Source organism: Hydra vulgaris, chromosome 07, assembly GCF_038396675.1.
Source record: "Hydra vulgaris chromosome 07, alternate assembly HydraT2T_AEP".
Classification (NCBI taxonomy): Eukaryota; Metazoa; Cnidaria; class Hydrozoa; order Anthoathecata; family Hydridae; genus Hydra; species Hydra vulgaris.
Window position 1 is genome coordinate 15,182,542 of NC_088926.1, and position 25,795 is coordinate 15,208,336.

The window sequence follows — 25,795 nt, forward strand, 5'->3', positions numbered from 1 at the left end:
CTGTAACGCATTTTTTGACAATTTCCCCTTCCTCCCCTTCTAGTAACAAATCAAAGTTTACAAATAGTAAAAGTTTTACTAATTCCTCCCCCTTAAGTTACGCAATAAATTTGTTATCTAATGAATGCATTTTAATACATATAAATTTAAATAATATTGAATTCAATTTTTTTTCCTATATAAACTCTCACAATGATTAATATAAAAATAAAATTAAGCACTCTAAACTGTATTTCTTTTTTTCTCAACGCTGGAAAACTTATAGAAAAGTCAAAAAGTAATCCAAAAAAAATGATTTTCCCTATTTCATGGATCGCGGCAACTTTATTTGGCAATTGAGATAACTTGCATACATGGAGCAAACATCAAACTTGGGTATGTTTATACTTATATCAATTAGGATGTTTCGAAAAAAATTTGAGTGATTGGAGCCTGGGAACTACAAAAGCCCCAAAACTTCTGCTTCACAGCCCAAAAACGGTAAAACGCAAAAATATTGTTAAATGAAATTTGAAATCTGTCAATAAATATAAATTTAGTTTAAAATAACAATAGCATTAAACTCGGTAACTTATTGCCCTCACATTTGGGGCTGGGGGCACAAATTTTGGGGTTTTGGTAGTTCCCAGGCTCTAATCACTAAGATTTTCTTATTTACCAAATAAAGCTTTGATACTACTGCTTCTACCAATGGAAAGCCAAGGAGTTATAATGAGAATGGTGAATAAGCTGGAGCGGCCACAACTTCTCCTTGCCTGTAGACGCCATATTTTGGAATGACATATTACCAACTTTAATACAATATATCAAGGTAGTAACACATCTGATCCGGAGAACCAGCTCTTTAAACACATAAAATCTGTCTGGAATGATCATGAAAAAGACACAGTTCCATTAATGAGAATTCAAACTCAAACAGAAACTTGGATAAATAAACAACATCTTGAGGCTGAACAGTTCTACAGAGATGTAACAGATAATATATTCTTCTTCTATTGCATTATGCAAGAGGCATGGCAAAAGCGTTGTTTTACTTTAAAATGTATTTCCTATTGGAAACCATTCCAAATTTATCATAAGAAAATATAGAAGAGATTCGCCATTAATCTAGTTAAAGAACCGTTTGGAAAATCAAACAAAGAAAAAAAGAGACAGGATTTGTTTTTGCTTAACTATGTTTAAAAAAGAAGTAAACAAGGGGCAAAGAAAAAGGATTTAGCATCGAATGTAACAAAAAACATTTTAAAATGTTGAGTGTAAATAATTTAAAGTCTAAGATGACGTTGATTTTCTTTATTTCTTCCCCCTCCTCCTCCTGCAGCTTGAAAGAAAGGTTATAAATAGGGGAGGGCTAATCCACCTTCCTCTAGATTCATCTCTAAGTTTAACATCGAAAATAATATAATATATTATAATAGCTTATTTATAATTCGATTTAACTGGCTAGATTTTGTAATGAAAAATACCATAGAAATACAGGGGTCACGGCAGCTTTTTTTGGTGATTAAGATAGATAACTTTCGGACATGGAGCAATCATTAATTTTGGGTATGTTTATACTTATATTAAATGAGAACACTTTGTAAAAAATTGCATTGAGTAAAGCCTGGGAACTACCAAAACCCAAAAACTTGTGCCACCAGCCCCAAATGTGAGGGCAATAAGTTACCAAGTTTTACACAATTTCTATTTCAAACTAAATTTATATTCATGGACAGATTCCAAATTTTATCTAATAATATTTTAGCGTTCGAAAGTTATGAAAATGTAAAGTTTTTAACCCCCTCATTTTGGGGAGGGTGGAAACTTTACATAGTCATAATTTTCGAATGCTAAAGTATTATAGGATAAAATTTGAAATCTGTTGATAAATATAAATTTAGTTTAGAATAGCAATAGTATATTTGGGGCATTTTCCATTTAGAGGGAAATCTAGATTGCCCTCTAAATGGAAAATGCCGTTCAAAAAATGTAATTTACAAGTGCATTGTTTCCTCACAAAATAACCCTGATAAACATTATATTGGCTTAAATGAGGGGAATGGAAAAAACGTTATGCCAACCACAAACAATCGTTTAAACATAAAAAATATTCAAAAGAGACTATGCTGTCAAAATATATTTGGGATTTAAAAGAGAAAAAAGAAAAATTTTAATTTACAATGGTCTATTCTAAAATCTGCCCCTGCCTATAATAACATTTCCAAAAAATGTATGCTATGTTTGCAAGAAAAGTTTGAAATAATTACTCATTTAAATCAGGAAAATTTATTAAATAAAAAATCTGAATTAATTTCTGAATGTAGGCACGAAAATAAATACCTCTTAAAAAATTATAAAAACAAATTACCAAATTAAACTATCCCCATTCCAAAGAAATTTATTTAATAATTACTTTCTGTAACTTCCCGTTAACCAAAAAAATATAGTAATTAAATAAAAAAATATTTTTATAATAATTTATAACTTCCTGTAAAATATTTTTTTCTATAAATTGAATTTTTTTTTAGATTTAGTAACTCTTCCTGATGATCCAGCAATGGTGAAACTTCAAGTTGAAGAAAAAAATGATAATTTATATATTAGTTATAATTATGTCTTTGTTATTACTTTAAGAATTATTACTTTGAATAAGGGTTGAAAGTTTTCGGAAATTTTGCTCAAATATTCCAGAAATTTTGAAAAAATTTCTTATTGCGATAAACTTTCTTTGTTTCAAAAACATGCGTTTTAATTATCGTCGTATTTGGGTATTCTTTAAATATTTCATCAAAACATATATAATAATAAAGACCCACAACCCACAGGGTATAAAAAAGACGGAAAAACAAGAACTATAATTCTAAAATTACTAAGATTTAAAGACAAAACAAAAATCTTAAAAGAAGCCCACCGACTCAAAGGACTAAACATTTATATAAACGAAGATTACTCTCGAGAGACTTCAATTATAAGAAAAAAGCTATTTTCAGAGGCGAAGCTAAGGAGAGAAAACGGAGAGAACGTCGCTGTAAGGTACGACAAAATTATTAAATTTAAAAGTGATTTTACCAAGAAAGATCTAAGTAAGTAAAAATATTAATTTTCGTTTTCAAAAGTATATTTTTATTTTTTATAATACAAATGGCTGACAAAACAAATAAAACAAAAACTTTTAAGTTTTTTGATAAAAATAGTTCACTGCTTTTGAATAAAAATAAAGATCCTGATATAAATCTTTTTAATGAAATTGAAATTGACTCTTGTTACTTTAATGTTGAGGAAGTATCTTGTTATTTTAACTCAACGCAACCATTATTTTCGACATTAACCCTAAACATTAGAAGTCTTAAAAAAAACTTTGAAAATCTTAAAGCTATGTTACGAAACATAAACCATGAATTCAAGGTAATATGTCTTTTAGAAACTTGGTGTCAAATTGAAGATTCCGTTAACTCGAATCTTCAATTACCAGGATACAAATCAATTCATCAAACCCGAGTTGGTGGCAGAGGAGGCGGAATATGTTTTTTAATTCCTAATTCAATTTATTTTCAAAAATCAGAAAATCTTAGTAATTGTAATGCGGAATGTGAGTCATTAACTATAGAACTACTGATCCATAACAAAAAAAGTGTTTATTTAACCGCAATGTATCGACCACCTAGCGGAAATGTAACAACGTTTGAAAACTATTTAGAACAGTATTTAGTAAGCGTTAGTAATAAACAAATATACTTAATGGGGGATTTTAATATAAACCTTTTAAACCTAAAAAATGATATTAAAGTCGAACGCTTTCTAAATCTCCTCTATCAGCACAATATTTTACCATTAATTAATAAACCAACTCGCATAACTCGTCATACTGAAACTCTCATAGACAATATTTTTACTAATAACTTCTCGAAATATCTCACTCAAAGCGGAATCATAAGAACTGATATAAGTGATCATTTCCCAATATTTTTCACATCAAATTCAATATACAAAGAAAAATCAATCAAGGAATCAAACAAATTAATAAGCGTTACAAAAAGAAAGATAGATAAAAATACCATTGAAACATTTCGTAACTATCTATCACTGGTAGATTGGGATCAACTCATCAACTACAAAGACGCAAATAATGCTTATGAATATTTTAACTTAGAGTTCAGTGATGGGTTAGCAGACGTTAACATAACTCCAAAGTAGGTCGACTTTTTCGGCGGCCGTTAACTTATTTATTCGAGTTAATTCAAAACAGCGAATATAGAAACGTGATATTATGAGGAAACGTGATATTAAAATCTAAGGATTATTAAAGCAAACAAAAACAAAGATTATGGATTTATCTATATATGGTGAAAATTTGAATCTCAACAGTTCTGATGAAATAAGCTCTGATGATGAAAGCGGAAATGTTGTGCGGAAAGCATGGCGTACTTTATAACAGGCCTATTCACCGTGCGGATGACGTCATAAACTGGAGGCGAACTTTTTGTATTTCCTATATTCATTCTGTAACATAAAGTCGAAGTGCTTGCTAAATTATTTAAATCAATTTTAAAATTTTTAGTTCACTTTGTTATAAACATGGGTCGTAAATGCTGTGTCACGAATTGCAACGGCAATTATGATAAAAGTTCCAAAGAAAAAACTTTCGTCTTCCTCAAACACCAGAAGAAAGAAAAAAGTGGTTGGCCAAGAAACAACATACCAGATAAGAAAGACACCGTTGTTTGTGAAAGGCACTGGCCTGTTGGATACATTTCGACAAAAGATTATGGCAAAGAAAGACCATGTGATCCTCCATCTGTGTTTAAGTGTGTAAAACCAAGTTTAATACCTAAACCATCTGGTTGTCCCAGAACAACTTCAAGATCACATGCAGAAACTAGAAATGTTCAACCTGACGAGTTGTCTGCTTTTAATTTAAAAGATGTTATAAAATCTTTTAATGATCTGAAAACAAACAAAGAAAACTATAAATTTAATGGAATTGATATATTTAATACTAAAACAGAAAATCAAGTTTTGATTCAATCGTTAGAGTATGTTCATGACACAGGTGTTCCATTGTTTCTTCTAAAAATAAATAATAATTTTCAGTATGAATCTTTTCACTTTGGAGTCAAATGCTTAATAAAAACACTCTCACAGAACAGAATTACCTTATTGAATAGATGGTCGAATATTGAAAAAGCAGTTCACTTTTTAAATTCATATGAGATAAGCAGTAAAAAAAAAATTATTCAACAGCAACTTTTTTCAATGAACGATAAACCTGTTACAGATAAAAAGTATTCTGTTGAAACAATGATTAGAGCTTTTGAGTACTTTGCAATGTCACATGCTACATATAATCGTCTTCGAGAAGACTTTGAACTTCCTAGCATAACAACATTAACAAGACTAACATCAAAAGTAAAATCTATTCATGAGGATATTTATTTACAAAAGATTTTTTCAAATTTAACAGACATTAGACATAAAAACTGCATTCTTCTATTAGATGAAGTTTATGTAAAGACTATGTTGCAGTACCATGGGGGAACAGTTTTTGGAAAAGCAGTTAATAATCCAAATGTTCTTGCAAATACTGTTTTAAGTTTTATGGTTATTACTTTGTTTGGTGACATTGATTCAAATTTGCTTTTTGAACAAACTACTTTTCTTTTATCTGCGATAAAGCAGCTGGTGGTCATGTTATTTCTATAGTTTGTGACGGTAACAGGGTAAATCAAGCTTTTTTCAAGAAATTTGAGACAGATTGGCGAACAAAAGATAATATATATCTTCTGTATGATTTTGTGCACCTTTTAAAAAATATTCGCAATAATTGGATCACTGAAAAGTCACAGGAACTTGAATTTTTTGTTAATAAAGAAAAAAAAGTTGCCAAATGGTCTCATATTGTAGCATTGCATAAATTAGAATCAAATCAAATGATTAAAATGTCTAAACTTACAGATGTTGCTGTGTTCCCCAAACCAATTGAAAGGCAAAAAGTTTCAACTTGTCTGAAAGTATTTTGTGAAGAAACAGTTTGTGCTTTAAAATGTCACCCAGAGTTAAAAGATGTTGATGAGACTAATTCTTTTCTTTCAATAATAACTGAATTTTGGAGAATTGTTAATGTTCATAGCCTTTATGCAGATGTACATATGCGTGATCCGAATCGGTCTGCTATTTTCTCTTCTGATGATTTTAATCTTCAAAAGCTGTTAGAATTTGTAAAACATGGCTAAGTAAATGTGCTCTTCTCAAATAGTTCGTTTTAAAAGTTTCACTAAAGATACTTCTAAAAGTATCTATCACACTTGTAATGGCCTTGTGGAGTTATCAAAGTTTCTCTTGTCTGCAAGTCATAAGTATGTTTTTCTTGTAACATTTACACCTGATCCTTTAGAAAAGCAGTTTGGAAAACTGAGACAGGGATCAGGAGGTACATATTTTATCACTGTTCAACAAATACTAGAGAAAGTAGGTATCAAAAAAACAAAACTACTTTTGCAATTAGACAAATATGGTGTTGATCTTGATTTTACTACATCAGGTCATTCTTGTGATAATAGCTGATCGTTATAAAACTTTATTGTTACGTGTATAAAATTCTTGTCATAATATTATCAAAGTTAATTGATGTAATTTATTAGTCAAGTCATAAGCTATTTTTGTATATAATTACGCCCTCGAGAATTTTTGTTTCTGTATAAAAATTGTAAATAGAATTTAATAAACAGAGTCGAAAAATAAAAGTATAATAAAGTTGTCGTATTAACAAGCTATTTCGGCAGTATGGCATCTATGGCGAAAATGATTGGAAAATTTGATGGATCTGGAGATGTTGTAGTGTGGCTGAAAAAAATCAAACTGGTGGGAGAGCTGCAAAATATGGGCGATCTTTCATTGATCATTCCGCTGTTTCTTGAAGGCAGTGCGTTTGCATTATATGAGCAACTTGGGGAGAGCCAAAAAACCGCCGCTGCGGACATTGAAAAAGCTCTACTAGATGCATTTGCAGTCGATGGTTTTCAAGCTTACGAGCAGTTCAGAGATCGGAGATGGAATGACAGTGAATCTGTTGATGTGTATTTGGCCAGTTTACGTCAACTTATGGGTTTGGCCAACGTTGAAAGCGAAGAATTATTGCTAAGAGCGTTCATAACTGGATTGCCGGGTGAAATTTCAAAGCAGCTACGAGCACAAGTGAAAATATTTGGGATCAGTTTACAGGATGCATTAAACCATGCACGAGTACTCATGACGGAAAAAACAAAAGAAGAGTATGTTTCAACAGCAATCTCTGGTTTCGATAAACATGTTAAAAAACCATCCGCTACTAATTTTAACTGCTATAAGTGTGGCAAGCCTGGACATGTTGCCCGAATCTGTTTTTCGAAGAAACAAATTGTTAATGATGGAATAAAATGCTTTAGATGTGGAGAATCTGGACACATTGCAAGATTTTGTTCGTTGCATCAGGGAAACTTAAATGGGGAATCGCGAGCGCCAGCTGTTTCCCTAAACAACTAACGGCGCTCCCAATATGCACTGTGCAAGTGAACACCTTTACTGGAAAAGCACTGGTTGACAGCGGATGTACTCGAACTATTATTTCAAACAATATGGCTCAGAAAGCCGGTGTTCGTATCAGAAGAAATGAACTAATGGTGTTGGCTGTTAATGGAGAATTTGTGAAAACGGAGGGAGAAGCTACAGTAACATTGATAATTGAAGGAAAAAAGCTCAAAACATCAGTAATGATTCTGAAAAGTGTTGTCAACGGTATTGATGCTATTATTGGTATGGATGTCATTAATCGCTATGGAGGAGTGCATTTGTACAATGGAAAAATTGAATTTGGTTTTGTTTCAATTCATGCAGAGAAACAAGCTGTTGGTATAAAGGACAAGGATTTTGATGCTTATTTTGATGGTACAAAGTGGACTGCTAAATATAAATGGAAACAAGGTCAACCACAACTGAGAAATTCTGTCGCGCAGTACAAGGTGAAACCCCAGTTGTTACATCAATTTAATGACGAGATGGACGTATGGGTAAAAAATGGCTGGTTGAAACCATGCAACAAAGAAGAAAAAAGTACAATAGGGATTGTCCCGTTAATGGCTGTTGAGCAGGAAAATAAAGGAAAGATACGACCTGTTCTAGATTTTCGCGAATTGAATCAGTATGTTAATTCACATAATGCCTCAAGTGATGCATGTGATGAAAAAGTTAGAAAATGGAGAACTGTTGGTGACAAATTTGCAACGCTTGATCTTAGATGCGCCTATATGCAAATACATATTGATCCGAGTTTGTGGGAGCATCAGAAGGTAGTCTACAAAGAAGAAAAATACTATCTTACACGTCTTGGTTTTGGGTTAAATTCTGCCCCAAAAATAATGTCTTCAGTCTTAGGCAGTGTGTTGAATCTTAATGCTGGTATTAGTGAAGCAACAGACCACTACATTGATGACATAATTGTCAATTTGGAAAAGACATCAGTTTAAAAGGTCGTAAATCATTTAGCGTGTTATGGATTGGTAACAAAAGAGCCGGTGCAATGTGATACTGCACGAGTGTTGGGTTTGCAACTGTTTAGAAATGAAAAAAAGGAGCTATGTAGGAAACGTGGAACATCATTCCAAAGTCACAAAATATCAAAACTGAAAAAGTAACACGACGGAAACTTTTTTCAATATGTGGACACTTATTAGGTCACTATCCTGTTGGAGGGTGGCTTAGAATTGCCTGCAGTTTTATAAAACGTCATAGTAAAGGAAATACTTGGGATGATCTAATCGGAGATCAAGCTCAGTCATGTCATTTAGCATTATACATCATTCCAAAGTCACAAAATATCAAAACTGAAAAAGTAACACGACGGAAACTTTTTTCAATATGTGGACACTTATTAGGTCACTATCCTGTTGGAGGGTGGCTTAGAATTGCCTGCAGTTTTATAAAACGTCATAGTAAAGGAAATACTTGGGATGATCTAATCGGAGATCAAGCTCAGTCATGGTTAATCGAAATATTGTGTCGATTAGAAGTTTGTGATTCTGTGAGAGGGAAATGGAATGCTAAAGGGATTCAAAATGGAGCAACATTGTGGTGTGATGCTAGCAGCATGGCAATAGGGGTTGCTATAGAATACGATGGCGTAATAGTTGAGGATGCAGCCTGGCTTCGAAGTATAAATGATGTTATGCATATTAATATTGCTGAATTAGATGCTGTGGTGCGTGGGATAAACCTAGCTGCTAAGTGGGATATAAAGAATTTGTCGGTGTTCACTGATTCAGTAACAGTTCATGGATGGCTAAAAAGTATGCTGACTGAAAGTCATAGGATTCGATCAAATGCATTATCAGAAATGCTTATTAAAAGAAGACTTTCTCTATTGCAAGACCTAATAAAAGAATATAATATAAACATCACGTTAAAATGGGTTCCGTCCTCCAAAAACAAAGCTGACGTGTTGACAAGAGTTCCAAAGACTTGGTTAAATGAGCTTTCACGAAGAAGTACTAAAGAGCTATGTGGAGTAAGTATTGCTGAAGAAATTCGTAATTGTCACTCAAAGCATCATTTTGGCGTTAATCGGACAATGTTTACAGTGCAACGAAGACTTCTGCACGTATTAAGAAAAGATGTCGAAGAATGTGTTCGCAAATGTTGTCAATGTAATTCAATTGATCCAGCGCCAATAAAATGGGAAAATGGAGTGCTAGATGTACCAGACACATGGTACCGAGTTGCTTGTGATGTGACTCACTATAAGGGGTCGCCATATTTAACAATGATTGACTGTGGACCAAGTCGGTTTGCAATTTGGAGAAAGTTGCCTCGCGAAGATACCAAAAATGTAGTAAGTCAATTGGAATCCGTATTTAGGGAGCATGGCCCGCCGCAAGAACTGTTAATGGATAATGGAGCGGTGTTTAAATCTAGTGAATTTTCAAATATATGTGAAAAATGGTGTGTTAAAAAGAAGTATAGATGTGCATATAGACCATCAGGAAATGGGATTGTTGAGCGTAACCACCGCACAGTAAAACGAACAGCTGCGAGGGCACAAATATGTCCTTTATTAGCGGTATTTTGGTACAATGCAACACCAACGGTGGGAACAAACGAGGAATCTGCACCTGCTTCTCAAAAAAATAAGTACGTTTGGCGTCTGCCAATTCAAGAGGAGAAAAACACTGAAACTCAGGAAAGTTAACGGCAAGTTATGAAAACTTATAGAATTGGAGAAAAAGTTTATGTTCGCCCCGCTGATGCAAAGTGCACTTCAGTTTGGAAAATTGGTACTGTAACTGACATACTCACAAACACAAATATTGAAATTGATGGTGTACCAAGACATGTGCGAGACGTGAGAATAGCTCCTGCCTCAAATTCTTCAAACGCTTCAAGTAAAATTGTTATCAGTGAAGAGGTTGACAGTGATGAAAGTGATTTAGAAGATTTAGACATTTTTGCTGCACGAGAGGAAGGAACTGAAGAAACAGTTGTTGACGCTGAGGAGGAAGCTGACGGCAGAGAAATCGTTGATAATTTATTACCAGCGATCAGACGATCAACCAGAGAAAGGAAAAAGCCGACATATTTAAATGACTATGTTACTTAAGAACTTCAGTTCTTGGGGTGATGTGATAATAGCTGATCGTTATAAAACTTTATTGTTACGTGTATAAAATTCTTGTCATAATATTATCAAAGTTAATTGATGTAATTTATTAGTCAAGTCATAAGCTATTTTTGTATATAATTACGCCCTCGAGAATTTTTGTTTCTGTATAAAAATTGTAAATAGAATTTAATAAACAGAGTCGAAAAATAAAAGTATAATAAAGTTGTCGTATTAACAAGATGTAGTTTTTACTTAAAATGAAGAAAAATGTTTGATATTTGATAATTTGCCAGAATTAGAAAATATATTATCTATAGATGTCAAAATGACTCTAATTTACATAGCTGGTTATGTTGTCCGAAATGACAAAGATTCAGATGATTCATATTTTTATTATGAGAAATTTAGAGATTTTACTGAAGAAATTAATCGTGGAGGATTAACTATACCTGGTGATTTAGTTTGTCAATGGGTAATATATTGCTATATTATGTTTCGTGAAGTAGCTGATAATACATGCATATCTTCCTTGTGCAATCTAATGATGCTTGTATCAGAATCCTATAAATTAAATATGTGTAGAAACCATGGTGTTACATTTTCAAATGTTTTCTTTAAGAAATATTGTAATTTATATTCTCCAAGGTCTGAAAAAGAACCGAAACAAAAACTTTTAAAACTTAGTGTTAAATAACAAAGGTCGAAAGCAACTGTTTTTTTGTTAAATTGAACTGTTAAATTTAAATAATTATACTGTATATCGCTATAATAGAATAAAAGAAAAAAGTATTATTATTTTGTAATATATTTTAAATGCATTTTTGTTGTTTATTATTATTTCTTCCTTAAAAATTAATTTTTATGTTCAGTTTAGGTTATTTTTTCTGTATTTTTTGTTTAAAAAACTCGCCTCCAGTTTATGACGTCATCCGCACGGTGAATAGGCCTGTTATAAAGTACGCCATGGGTGTTGACAAAAGATAAAATATTTTCTCAGAGATTGAATTTTCGGAGAATTTGAAGCAGAAACGCACGATCGACTTTATTAAACGCCTTTTCTTGATCTATTGACAAAATGAAACTAGGTAGATTTTTAAATTCCGCGTAAATTCCGCGTGATCACGGACTAAATGTAAATTTGAGAATATTGTTCTACCTGGGATTCCGCAAGTTTGATTTGGTTGTATAATTTTCCCTATTACTTTTGCAAGTCTTAGGGCCAGCGTTGTTGTGATTATTTTGTAATCAGCGCCGATTAAGGATATAGGCCTCCAGTTTTTGCATTCGGTAAGATCTCCTTGTTTGGGAATCAGTGAAATAATTGATCTTTTCATAGAGTGGCTGGTATTTTTTTCTAGGAAAAGTATTTCGTAGGCAAGTTCTTCAAAATCTTTTTCTAAAGTCTGCCAAAAGGTTTTATAAAATTCAGCTGGAAGTCCGTCATAGCCCGGAGATTTTCCGTTTTCAAATTTAAAAAGGGCTTCTTTTAATTCCACACCGGTTAGGCGGGTATTTAAAAATTGATTTTCATCGTCACTTAAACGTTCACTTAAAATTTTCAGCATCGCTTTAACTCGGACATCTTCTTTTCGTTGTTTCACTAAAATAATGTAAGTAAAAGTAACATATAACAACTATCGTGTTATTGCTTTTTAAAAAAAATGCGCGATTCTTATTTTTCGCTTGTTTTTTTTTTTATTATATTTATATATATATTCGTCATTATTAATATAAGTTTGTACAACACTTTACCGTGAAATATATGACTGGAGCAGTAGAAGACAATAGTCTTATCATCTTGCCCCATTTTTGTCGTTGACAAAATATAACAAAAATATAAACCAAATACAAATATAATAAAATATTTATAATACATATAAATTTTTTTTTTTTTTTTACAATGAACATCATTAAATAACCAAGTAAGTAATATAATAGAATTTCAAGAAAAAATGAAGATTTAAAATGAAAAAGGAAAAATTTTAAAAATAAGAGATTGTTTCATTAATGTTGAGGTCTAGTAGCTGTTGTTTTACAACGCATTTAAAATGTTGGAATGAGTTTATCGTTTTTATTTTGTTTGTTAGAAATGAGTTCCACAATTGGGGTCCTCTGCTGGATATTGAGAATTTAGATTGTCTTAAAGAGGTTTTCGGAATATAGTAGTTCTTGATAGAGTATTTTGTTTGATATTTGTGATTGATAAGGCGAAAAAAGTTATGGAAGACTTCAGGGACCAGATCATTTTTGAGTTTAAACATGAACTGAAGAATGCAATAGATATTTTGTTCATAGATATTAAGAACTCTCAGTTCCTTCATTAAATGTTTAGAATTGGCATTTCTATTTGCGTTTGTTAATATACGGCATGCTTGTTTCTGTTTTTTATATATTAAATCTAGTTTTGATTGGTAGGTACTACCCCAGGCAATATTGCAGTAGTTAATATAGCTATGTATATATGCAAAATAAAAACTTTTAAGGCATGCATTATTTAAAGTATATCTGGTTTTATGCATAATTCCAATGTTTTTAGATATTTTGTTTTTTAATATATTAATGTGGTCTTTCCAGTTAATATGTTCATCTAAGAATACCCCGAGGAATTTGACTGAGAACGCTCGATTTAGTCTAACTTTGTCTAATAGAATATCTGGAAGTTTTAATGGTAGTTTGTCTGAATTGTATGGTTTTGTGAAAAAGATATAATTACTTTTCTGAATGTTGACAGAAAGTTTGTTTGCTTTAAACCAATCGCTCAACTCTTCAAGTTCCTGATTTACTGTATTAAAAAGTGTAGTAATGTTAGAGTGGGTATAGAAAGCTTGAGTGTCATCTGCGAAAAGAATGAAATTCAATATACTGGAAGATAAAAATATGTCATTTATATAGATTAGGAAAAGCAGAGGTCCTAGAATAGACCCCTGGGGAACACCACATGTGACGATTTCAAGAGGAGTGTATGTTTTATTGTAAAATAAGGCTTGTTTACGGTTTTTTAGATAGCAACTGAACCATTTTAAATTTTTATTTTTTATACCATAATTATAAAGTTTGTATAGAAGGATCTCGTGATCTACTGTATCGAAAGCCTTTGTAAGGTCGATAAATACTCCAAGGGTGTGTTTGTTTTTGTCAAAGCCACTTAAAATTTCGTTAACTAATTTTATTACAGCATGTTCAGTTGAGTGGCCTTTTTTAAATCCGTATTGGTTGTTGTAGAGGATGTTATGATTTTGGAGGTATGTAAAGAGTCTATTATACATTATGCGCTCCAATATTTTTGAGAAGCATGGGAGTATGGAGATGGGTCTGTAGTTAGATAAAGTCGAGTCATCTCCGCTTTTAAATACTGGAACTACGCGTGCTAATTTTAGGCGGTCAGGAAAAACTCCATTTTTTAATGAGAGATTAAAGATATACATTAGGGGATACTCAATAACGTCATAAACGTTTTTAACAACTTTAGAGTCTATGTCATCAAGACCAGAACTTTTTCTGGACTGTATGGTTTCAAAAGCATTCCAAAGCTCATCAGGAGATAAGTCATACTCATCCATTGTAAAGTCTACTTTTTTTAAGTGTGATTTAAATAGTTTTTTACTTTGGGTTATTTTATTTGCTAACGTCTTTCCAATGTTTATAAAATAATTGTTAAAGCTTTCAGCAATTTCTTTTTCATCACTGATAAATATGTTTTTATCATTAGTACTTAAACGTTTAGGCAGTGTATTACCAGAGTCAATCTTTTTTTTCCCTATTATTTCTTTTATAACATCCCATGTTTTTTTGTTATTTCCGATATTGTTTTGCAATAAATTAGAATAATAATTTTTTTTTGCTTGTTTTTTTATTTTCTCAAAGAGGTTTTTATAATTTTTGTATTTGTTTTCATTTTTGTAAGTTTTTTTTTTTAAGTATTTTTCATAGAGTCTTTGTTTTTTTTTGGAAGATTTAATAAGACCTTTGGAAATCCATGGACTTTGTAAGCTTTTAAGTTTAATGGTTAGCAGACGTTAACATAACTCCAAAGTAGGTCGATGTTTTCGCTTACCGTATATTTTTTATTTTTTTATTTTTCCGTATTAACAAGTTTTTAATTACAGTTTGGCTCGTTATTAAGTTAAACGAAGGTGGCTTGACTCGTACTGTTCGCGTTTATTACAAATAATATATATATATATATATATATAATTTTTTTTTTTTGGAATAATGTTTAAAGTTTGGAGTAGTTTTTTGAATTTTTAAAAAAAGTCAAGTTGAACAAATCCACTAGCTGATGTAGTTTCAAACCACACACAAACAAAAAATCCACTTCATGGAGTAGTTTCAAACCACACACAAACAATAACTTCTGCCCTGCTCTATTACTTTGGCTACTACTATGAAAATAACTAGCTTGTCTAGTGTTATGTTGATGTAACTCACAGTCTTTTAAATAGAACTGTTTAAAAATATCATTTTAAGTTGATGTAATATTGTGAATTAAACATAGTGATTTAAAAATTATTTAATTGTTTTCACTGATTCAACCAAGCAATTTTAACATTTCTGTTTTGTGAGTTGACCATTCACATTTTAATATGATTCTCATTGCTTAGTTTTGTAGTTTTTCTAAGATGTTTTAGTTATTATTGTTTATATTAAGAAAAATAGAAGCACAATATTCATAGCGGGGAGTAATTATAGTTAGAAAGATTATCTTTTTAGTCCATTGAGTTAAAAGTTTGCTTATTCTACCAAAATATCCAGTTTTGCTCGCAATGTTATTGGAGATATGTTTTATATGTTCAGTAAAGTTAGGTTGGTAATCAATAATAATCCCTAAATATTTCTTGCAATCACCAAACTCAATGACTACATAAATTATAGCTATGTACAAATTGCTAAATACGATACTAAGTCTAGATAATTAAAATAAAAGACTTAGTATCTTATTTAGCAATTTGTGCATAACTATTCAATAATAGTTATATCTCAATTATCAAGAGATATAAAAAATTGCTTTATTAGGAGATCTACCTTTAGCATCACTAAATATAAAAAAATGGTATTCAAGAATAATACAGTTTTTTGATTTTTCAGATGAGATCTGCAACTTACTTAATGTGAGTAATTAGTTCAAATATTTAGATACCAAATTAATAGGTATTTGCTCAAGTTTCCTTGGAAATAACATTTAGTTTAATTTAATGAGGCTAATACATTTTAACAGAGGTAACAAATGTTATTTTTAATGCAAAATAATGCTGATAAATATTAAGCATGTTATTTTATAACTATTGTAATTATTATTGTACTATTGTAAATATTAGGCATGTTATTTTATAACTATTGTAAAGTTGTTATGTTTTGAAAATTGAAAACTAATATGTTAAAATCCTTTTTTTTTTTTTTAGTGATTTGGAGCTAAGCAACCTTACATTTAGTTTTACATTGTACTTTTAGATATGATTTTAATAGTTAAAACTCAGTAAGATGTTTATCTTTTAAATCATAAACTAACTGGTCATTTATAAAAACCTACAAATTAAAAGAGACAGATTTACGAAATCAATAACATTTTAAGGTAACACTTATTTTTATTTAAAAATGTTTCTAAATCTTATAAAGTCTTCATCATTAAAAAGTTATTGAAATCTTAAAAAAAAGGATGCAATTTTCTCTACTGTTACTAAAAGCTATTGAAACATTACTAGATTTTTATGTTGAGTCATATTTCGAGAGAAAAAAAGATATTTACTTTTAATTTATTTTTTATAACCATACCGTTAGATTAAACCATACCCTACTATTAAATTTAGTTATTGTTAGAATAGTATTGTAATACTGCGCTGTGATAATCATTATAGTTGGAAATAATAATGTATCAGATGAAGAGCATTAACATAAAATATAAGTCATTTTATATGGTTTTGACAGCTTTTTAAAGCTTCTGTTTAAATAAAGCATAATTCAGGTTAATAAAAAAATCAAAGTTTAATAATACTATTTTGTTTGCGAGATAAGAATCTTGTTAATTGATAAGTAACTAGTTTGTCATTTTACGGAAAAAAAGGCATAAAGGTTGTATTTAATGCAAAAAAATATATTTTTAGGTTTGAAACTTTAAAGATTTAAACAAACAAGGTGAAAAATTTTCTTTACATTTAAACATTAGGCATAAAATATTCAAACATGATACATTAAAAATGTGCATTTTTTAAAGAAGTTATTATTCAAATAATCTAGGGGCCTATTCATATTTAGATCTTGTTTATTGTTTGACCCATCATTCAGCAAAGTCTTATTCGTTTACTATATCTTACCTTCATTCTCTAAAAACTTTTACTTGTCTAGTTTTTTTCCCCGCACTTTAACTATTTGAAACTCTCTCCCATCTTCATGTTTTCCTGTCTTATACAACCTACAACTTTTTGAGTCTTCTGTCAACCATTTCCATATTCTATAACTGTATTCTTTTTTTCTCTAGTAACTCCTAACTTAATAGTATTTGCTTGCAGCCTTGTTAGGAGTGAATCAGAAAAAAATTAAAAAACAAACAAACAGGGAAATTGCTTTGTTAAAGAATGTTCACCTTAAGCATCTCTAAATATTCAATTAAAAATAATATAATTTTTTAAATCTCTATAAAACTTTTTTTAACATCATCACTTCCAACAAGGCTGCAAGCAACCACTATTAGAGTTGAAAGTTATGGAAAAGATGAAGTTTATAGAGCAAGATAGTAATTAACAGATGGCGTAAAGGATTGCAAATTATTTGAATCAGGAAAACAATATGAAGAGCAAATTGAATGATGATTTGATGAAGTCACAGTTAAAGGATGAGACTTAATTGAATGACGAGTAACACGAGAATGAATTTTAGTAGATGGCAAAAGAGACGCTAGCTCTTTAGAGCAGTGCCCATTATAGTATTTATAGAAAAGAGATAAAGACAACATTATGACTATGTAATAATGGTTGAAGATTGGCTGCAAGAGCAGGTCCAACTATGTTTACAATGCGTTTTTGCACCTTGTCTAAAAGAAAAAGGGCATCATTGGAAGGTCTGCCCCAGATATGGCAACAGTATTCCAAACAAGGACAGATTTTGCAATCGATATGATATATGGTTTCCAAGAAAGATTGGAAATAACAGTTAATCCTACAAAATAAAGGGTAAATAAAGTTAATCCTAAAAGATAAAGGGTAGATGACTCATCAAGTACATTACGGTTCATAAATATAAGAAGATTGGTGATAATGATTAGCTGAAAAAAATTTGATTTTATCTGAGTTAAGGTTCACCAGCCACTGAGTGCCCCATGATGTAGCAGAAGTAAAATCCTTTTCAAGCTCAAGCAATCAGAGAGTGTTGGCTTCTTATCAAGAAGACAACACTCTCTAGACAAGAATACAAGAACTAATATTTTCATGCCCTTTATTACTCGCTTTAAGTTAGTAATCATTTCAAATATCTACAAAGGTAAAAGGTATTTGCTCAAGTTTTTAAAAAAATTAGTTTTCGCTTATTTCTCAGATGTTTTTATAGAAATTTTTGTTTATTTTATAGATCAAAGCTCATAAAGAGTTAACCAAAAAGGTATTTTACGGTACTACAAGATATTTAAACCCATTCTTGTAAATCAGCATGACAGCTTTATTGTAAAACTATTTTGTATTTTAAAAAAAAAATTCTTTTCAATTAAAAAGGCTAGAAAAAAGTTTTGTTTTTTTTCTTTCTGGGAAAGCGCTGACAACATCTTTTGCTATTTACTTTTTACAGTTGAAAGTTCTTTGTGATGGACTAAAAATAATTATTTATTTGCCAAATCAAACAAAATTAAAAAAATGACAATACAAACAAAAAATGATGACAGTCAGACGAAAAACTGTTTGCCTATAGTACAAAGAAGAAATGTTTAGAAGAAGCAACTACATTTCAAATTTAAAGAATCAACAAATCTATATCACTTTATCTGCTCTGAATTTAGCCTGGAGGTAAATTCAGAACAGATATAATCAGGGACAAGATGTGGCTAATCTAGATCTAAATAAATTTTGTAAAAATACAAATTAGGTCTAAAACTCATGGGAGCCTTATGACTATTGTAATCTCATTGAAAGATTAAGATTAGATTAAGCAATGTCTGTCTCCTTCCAAGCAAAAATTTCCTGACTAGCCAAATAAGCAAAATCAGTGATCTTAAAGCACAGATCCTTTTAGCAGCCTCGCAAAATCTTGTTGAAAGCCATGCAATTTTCTGTATAATATTGTTTTTAGCTTAAACCACAAAATGAATTACCATGTGACTTGTTACATAAAAATTGAAAATTTTATTATTAATAAATGTGGTGTTAAATCTAAGAAGCTTCACAAATGTGGGTCACTTAAAACATTTGATATTTTCATAGCAATAGTCAAATTCTGGGGGTTACAAAAAAACAAAACATTTTAGCATCATTGTTTATGAATCCATCATCTCTATATTATTATATGCACATTTTGAATGTGATACCACCCTTAACAGCTTTCTTCTGGAAATTTCCAGAATAATGCTTGATGCATTAAATATCATACAAAGTGAAAAAATGAAATATTGGTCCAACTTTTGTGCCAAAAACTAACTGTATATTTGTAAAAAATTGATTTCCTAATAGTAATTATCTTAGCATTTCATAGATACTGTGTGAAATTTAAAGTTTTTGAATATTGAAATAATATATTTTGTATATTTGTCAATGTTGTCGTGTTGGCATTTACAAGCCTTTACTTAAACATTAGCCGATATAGAGTTATCCAGAGGACTAAGGTCTGATGACCTAGGTTTGCAGATTTCTTTTGACAAGAAATTTATGTTCTTGGACAACCGTTTCTGCATTGCATTAACTGTGTGACACAGAGTTCCATTTCGAACATAGACTATGTTTGTCAAGTCTGGGTAGTTTGTTTAGACCCATTAAAGAACTTTTTTATTTTAGGATTTTTTCCAAGTACTGATTTGCCCCTATTTTTAAAACACAGGTGGCATTTTAAGTTCTTTAAATGCAGCAAGATAAACATAACTTGAGAATGATTTTTGTTTTCGAAATGGTTCAGTTACATTATCTACCATGACTGTAGTTGCCTACTTGTCATTTCTGCTATTTCTTGCTTGATCTGTTGTGAGTCATTTTTCATATGTGAAAAGAGAAGCAGGAATCTTTTTTTTTTAATTTCCATTAAAAAAATGTCAAATGTTAAGACTCAGACTTAGTAGTCAATCAGTTTGAAGAAATGTATATGTTTTAGTCAACAATATAGCACCAATAGAACAATAGAGTTTTTTTTTACCAGTAAAACATGACAATGAGCTCCTGGGTCATCCCTCTCATGAACCTGATTAGGTATGTCTGTTGTGGGGTTTGATGTTAGTGATAAGTTTTTTTTGTTGTAACTGAAGGGTTTCTTTTATATCCTGGCTCTTTAAACATTTTTTTTTTGTTGAAAGTTGTACTCTTAACACAGCTAATGTTTTTTATTTCTGGTATTGCTAAATCTGCTTGAAGAAATGCAACCACCTCTTCTCTTTTAGTCTTTACTGAAAAATATGTTTAAATATCTTCAATTTATGGAATGGGAAACAAAGCGCAAAATATTTTGCAAAAAAAAAGTTAAATATTAGTTAAAATTTGTCAAACCTAAAGGCGATTAATGCCAAGTATAAAATTTTAAATCTCACATGAGCTTAAAAAGGATTTCACTTCTGCTACAGCATAGGGCTCACAGTGGCTGGTGAAATTCAATATAGATTAAACTCGATTTTAAATCAGTCAATTGTTAACGCAATAATTTAGATCTTCCTATATTTATGAACGGTGATGTACTCGATGAGTCATCCACTCTTCACCTTCTAGGATTAACTCTTGCTTTCGATCTCTCTTGGAAACCATATATCAAATCTGTTGCCAAAATATCTGCTAAGGTTGCATTTATTGAGCTCTTTATTGAGCTCGACACTTTCTTACTTCGGATTCTATACTTTATCTCTATAAATCTGGCCTTGTATGGAATACTGTTGCCATATCTGGGGCGGATCTTCTAATGATGTCCTTTCTCTTTTAGACAAGGTGCAAAAACACATTGTAAACAGTTGGACCTGCTCTTGCAAAGCAGGTCCAACTAAGAGCTAGCGTCTCTTGTACAATCTACAAAAATTCATTCTCGTGTTACTCGTCATTCAATTAAGTCTCATCCGTTTTCTGTGACTGTTCCTAAGTACTCCAAAAACTCTTATTCGTCTAGTTTTTTTCCTTGAACATCAGTTCTTTAGAATTTGCTTCCTTCATCTTGCTTCCCTGATTCATATAACTTGCAATCCTTTAAGTCATCTGTCAATCGTTATCTTGCTCTACAATCTTTATCTTTTCTCTTCCAGTAATTTCCAACTTTAATTAGTGGTTGCTTGCAGCCTTGTTGGAAGCAAAGATGTTTACAAAAAAAAACAAGAAAAAAAAAACATGGTAATCTTACATTTGCATATTTTAATATGGAAACCATTTTTAAATGCTAACAATAAAAAAAATTATTCTTACCTTGGAATTTTTTTTTTCTTTCCTAAACTGTTAGTTAATGATCAATAGAGTAAATTTCAAATCTTGAAAATTACTAAATTAAAACCATTTTGCAACAGTATCCAATAAACTGTTTCTCAACGGTATCCACACTAAAATGAAATAATGTTGTTAAATATAAAGAGATATTCAACAGAAAAAAGTTATAAAGGTTTCGTTGATTAAAAGAAACTTACCATTTTGTTTTTATAGTTTTATTATTAACTAATCAGTAGCTGTAACTTATTCTTAATCTGGTCAATAAATCTTCTTTAAGCAAAGGAGAGCTTGCAATTAAAACAAATATTATAATATATACATTCCCATTAGATATCTTCACATTTAGAAGAGTATCATAGATTTGCATTATAATGAAAAAATTATTTACGTAAAAACATGCTTCAGTTACTCTGTAACAAACACATAACGTTCAGTTAGAATAATGTCTTTAAATATATGTGGCTATGAAAATAATCATTTTTTTTGAGGGATTGTTTATTCTATTGCATTGTCTGTCATACTTTTTTATTTCATTTGGGAAAGATTTTTGTGATTTTGCTGTTTTTTAAGGTTTCAATGAAGAATTAAGATTAGTGTATGATTGAAGTCTAAAATAAAACAGATATTAACAATTATGAAAACAAAAATTAAATACATTTAAATTTATAAAGGAAAGCTATTAACAGGGCAACAATAACTGTCACGCTGCCTGGAACAGCAACCCTGATTGGTGCCCCTATTCATCAAAAAAATTTTATTAGCTCTAGTTTCTGAGATATACAATAGGAAGTAGTTATTGTAACACAAAAAAACAGTCATTTCTGTTATGGAAAATATTTAGAAGGAATAAAAAAATTGAGGTCTGCAGGTTTTTAATAAATTATAAATTTTTGTGGCTGGGTAAACTAACATTTCATTTTGATTTTCCTTTACTTATATATAAGGCTAATTGCATTAGCTATTAATAATTAATCAGCAGCTATTAACAATTTATATAACAAATTATTAGTTTCTTACCAAGTTGTAGCAATCTTGACATTTCCAATATTTATCTTAGTTTTCAAAAGAAATATCGTTAATTTTTTCGCATTCCTTATGAAACTAATGGTTACAAGTAGAACATTGAGCCATTTGCCTACAAAAAAAAATGAGCCATTTTAATAAGCTTTTATTTTTGTGTATTTATTGTTTAGTTTTAATTTGATAACAAAAGCACCTTGTATAATTTTTTTTAACTGGTATGCTTGTGCTGGTCGCTCTCATTCCCTCCACGCACTCAATATTTCTGATATACACATACTTTTTTGCAAGTAAAAAGTATATTAAAAAATTTTATTCTTACCTTTCCAATAGGGTGTTTATCATGATAAATCATCAATAGCTACAACAATTGTCCGAATATAAGGTACTTCATTTAAACATGAGATTTTTAATTTTTCTTTTAATAGTTTTGATGCTTTTTTTTTGTGCCAAGCTGAATGCTTAGGTATCTAAATTAAAAAAATAAAACAAGATACAAAAACAATAAGGACAAAACTGGGTTTATAGAGGGTTTTAGCAAAGGAAGTCGGGTGAGACACCTAAACCTTAATTCTGATTCAATAAAGGCACATTTTTAGAAAGATATATTTTTCCACTAACCTTTGGGGACCCTAAAATTTAATTCAGGGCTTCTTTAGGTCAAAACACCATACATTATAAAATTATAACAGGCATGTTACCTATAATTTAGTTACTCAAACCTTGAAATCAGGAAATTGTAATATTTCTCTCATAACTAACTTTGCAGGACATATAAACTTCTTTGTATCTTGCAGAATCACATAACTTTTTTGAAAGCTGTGATCATCCATCTAAAAGAAAAAAAATGATAAAAGATGATTTTTATTTCCTATAATTTACTAAAAATTGTAAAAAAAAGGATTAGGCACCACCTTTGAAATGTTATGTTCATTTGTTTAAAATAGTGATAATGTTTTTTTTCATTCATACTCAATTAAAAACTTTTATTCTTGTTTTTTCAGAGAAACAAGAATTTAATTTAAATAAAAGAATAAAAGTTTTTAATTGAGTATGAATGATAAATGTGATAATATAACCTTGGCATTTTTATAATTTTTTTTTATAACTATTTTTTTATAACAGTTTCTAATTTTTTTTTTATAACTGTTTTATAACTGTTTTTATATCTGTTTATAAATATTTCGCTGAAATATTCCTATCAAAACCATGGTAACAATCTAAAATTTTGTGAGCAACAACCATATGGGGTATGCCTGAATACTGAATGGCATAATCTTCCCATAGAACATTGTGATTTTTTGTGATCAATCAATCAATAATTTATTTCTGAAATAAGATTTTACATTCAAGATGTTTACAAATAGTAAATTTACTAATATAAAGTAAACACCTGCTAATGCTAATAATATCTAATTCAAATAAATATAATGCTAATTTTCATAATATATAATAAAAACAATAAACTTTATAACATAAAAATAACGGTGTTAATAATACTACAAATAATAATAATAATAACAATAATAACAATAACAATAACAATAATAATAACAATAATAATATTAGTAGTAATAGTTAAAAGTAGTTAATAATAGTAATGTAAATATCAAAGGTGGGCACCCGATAATTTTTTCTTAATCCGATAATCGATAGTCCGATAGTTTATTTTCTTAATCCGATAATCGATAGTCCGATAATTTTCCAGATTCACCGGTCCGATAATCGATAGTCCGATAGTTCAAAAAAAAGACCAATCCGATAATTTTAAGTCCGATAATTTCCCAGATTTACCGGTCCGATAATTTAAGTCCGATAATCTTAGTTAAAAAAATTAATTGATGAAATTATCTCTTCTCTTGAAAGATCTTGTGTATTAATGTTAAAAAATTCCAGAATAAAAAAATTTCCTCTGAGGTTTTTTTTTAACATGTTGACCTCCAAAATGCATGTTCCGATCATAATTATCTCAAAATATCAAAAACATAAATAACTAAATGCATCTTATAGTTTATCTTGTCACCCAAAGCAGTATGCCATGGTGGTATATAGAAAAATTGCTGTCCAGCATATAAAAAAAATAACCACAAAAATTTTTGCATTAGAAAATTTCGACAAAAAAGAGAATGGTAATTTTTCCAACAAATTTTAGAAAGTTGTAAAAAGAAAACGTACAAAAAATTTATTTTAAGAAAGCAAGGGAAGGTTACCCTTGATAAAAACAAGTTTGTCAAAGCTGTCAGGTTCGACCGCTTAGGCCTCAAGATATCTGAACCACTACTGAACAGCCTCTCCACAGCTGCGGAGGAGGGGAGGGGGGTGTTGTACTTGAGGAACATATCCAACCAGGCAACTCTGTGGAGCAGGGGGAACTGGTCATAAGAGACACGTAGTTTACTGTTCACTCTGATTCTGTTCCACTCATCGTAAGCTTTTTCAATGTCCTCCTCAAGGACACCCTTTCTTGCCAACAGATCGTCGTAGTCCCTCATGTACTTGAAGGGGTCCTCCTCATCTTCTTTCTGCATCTGGCCAGTCTCTCCACCAGTCTCTTCTCCAGGGCTGGCCCTGATCACCATCTGATTCATCATCCATCATCATCTATTTCATCATAAAAACTTTTTACTTTTTTATCTTTACTATAAATTAGACAGTTCATGTTGAAATCTCCAATTATAAAAGTAATTTTGTTTTCTTTGCTACCTTTGTGAATGATATTACGCTGTAAAAAGAAACTAAGATTTTCAAACGCACCATCTGGTGGTCTATAACAGCAGCTTAATAGAATACTTTTTTTTTTATTGTTTAAAATTTCAATAGTTACGATTTCTTTATCACCGTCAGAAACACACATATCATTCCTAATATGATATACAATGTGTTCCTTAACGTAAATCAGAACTCCTCCACCCCGTTTATTTGTTTGTCTTTCTAACAAAATTGTTTCAAAACCTGGAAGATGGAAAATGGAATTTTTTTTAAACTCATTCGAAGAAATCCATGTTTCTGTTAAGCAAATTATATTAAAAATATTTTCAGTTTCATCTAAAAAATCACAAAACTTTTCAAAATTTTTATTCAGACTTCTAATATTAATGTGAAGGATTCTGATTTTTTGATTTTCAGTGCCGTTTTTATTAAGAAATTCTTTTAACTTATTGGGATAAAGATAAGAACAATGTGTGTTCACATCATTAAAAAAGTTGACATCTGGATCTGAATTAAGATCTGATTTTAAGTATTTATCATGAAAATTAAAAGTAAAGGATTCGTAGTCATCCATTTTTGTTTTTAAATTTGATTATAGAATATTAAAAGAATTCCTTTATAATTATAGGCCACGAATAATTAATTTATTGTAAGTTACTTTAGCAAACTTACCTTTCGCTCGCAATTCCTTCGCTTCTTTGAAAAGCTTTCTTCGTAAATTTATTGTAAAATCGCTAAAGTCTTCGTTAACGTACAACCGCTCGTTCCAAAGCTTCATCGTCGTATATTTGTTTAACACTAGGGCTTTGTCTTTGTAGTTTTGAAATCGAACAACTATTGATCTGTTTTTTCCTGTTTCTTTTCCAACTCGATGGGCTCT

The 25,795-nt window shown here is 30.4% G+C and overlaps 2 protein-coding genes across 2 annotated transcripts; both read left to right on the plus strand.

Annotated features, from left to right (window-relative positions):
• The first annotated feature begins 6,762 nt into the window (after positions 1-6,762).
• Positions 6,763-7,500, plus strand: LOC136082586 (uncharacterized). The gene has a single exon (XM_065802002.1). The coding sequence runs from the start codon at positions 6,763-6,765 to the stop codon at positions 7,498-7,500; it is 738 nt and encodes a 245-aa protein (XP_065658074.1).
• Positions 7,501-7,592: 92 nt separating this feature from the next.
• LOC136082587 (uncharacterized) lies at positions 7,593-10,198 on the plus strand. The gene is made up of 2 exons (XM_065802003.1): positions 7,593-8,474; positions 8,597-10,198. The coding sequence occupies exons 1-2, from the start codon at positions 7,593-7,595 to the stop codon at positions 10,196-10,198; spliced, it is 2,484 nt and encodes an 827-aa protein (XP_065658075.1).
• Positions 10,199-25,795: the final 15,597 nt, after the last annotated feature.

Coding starts and splice junctions, on each gene's coding strand:
- LOC136082587 (XM_065802003.1), top strand. CDS start 7,593: ATGGCTCAGAAAGCCGGTGTTCGTATCAGAAGAAATGAACTAATGGTG. Junction 8,475..8,596: donor TCAATTTGGAAAAGACATCA/GTTTAAAAGGTC, acceptor GGAGCTATGTAG/GAAACGTGGAACATCATTCC.
- LOC136082586 (XM_065802002.1), top strand. CDS start 6,763: ATGGCATCTATGGCGAAAATGATTGGAAAATTTGATGGATCTGGAGAT.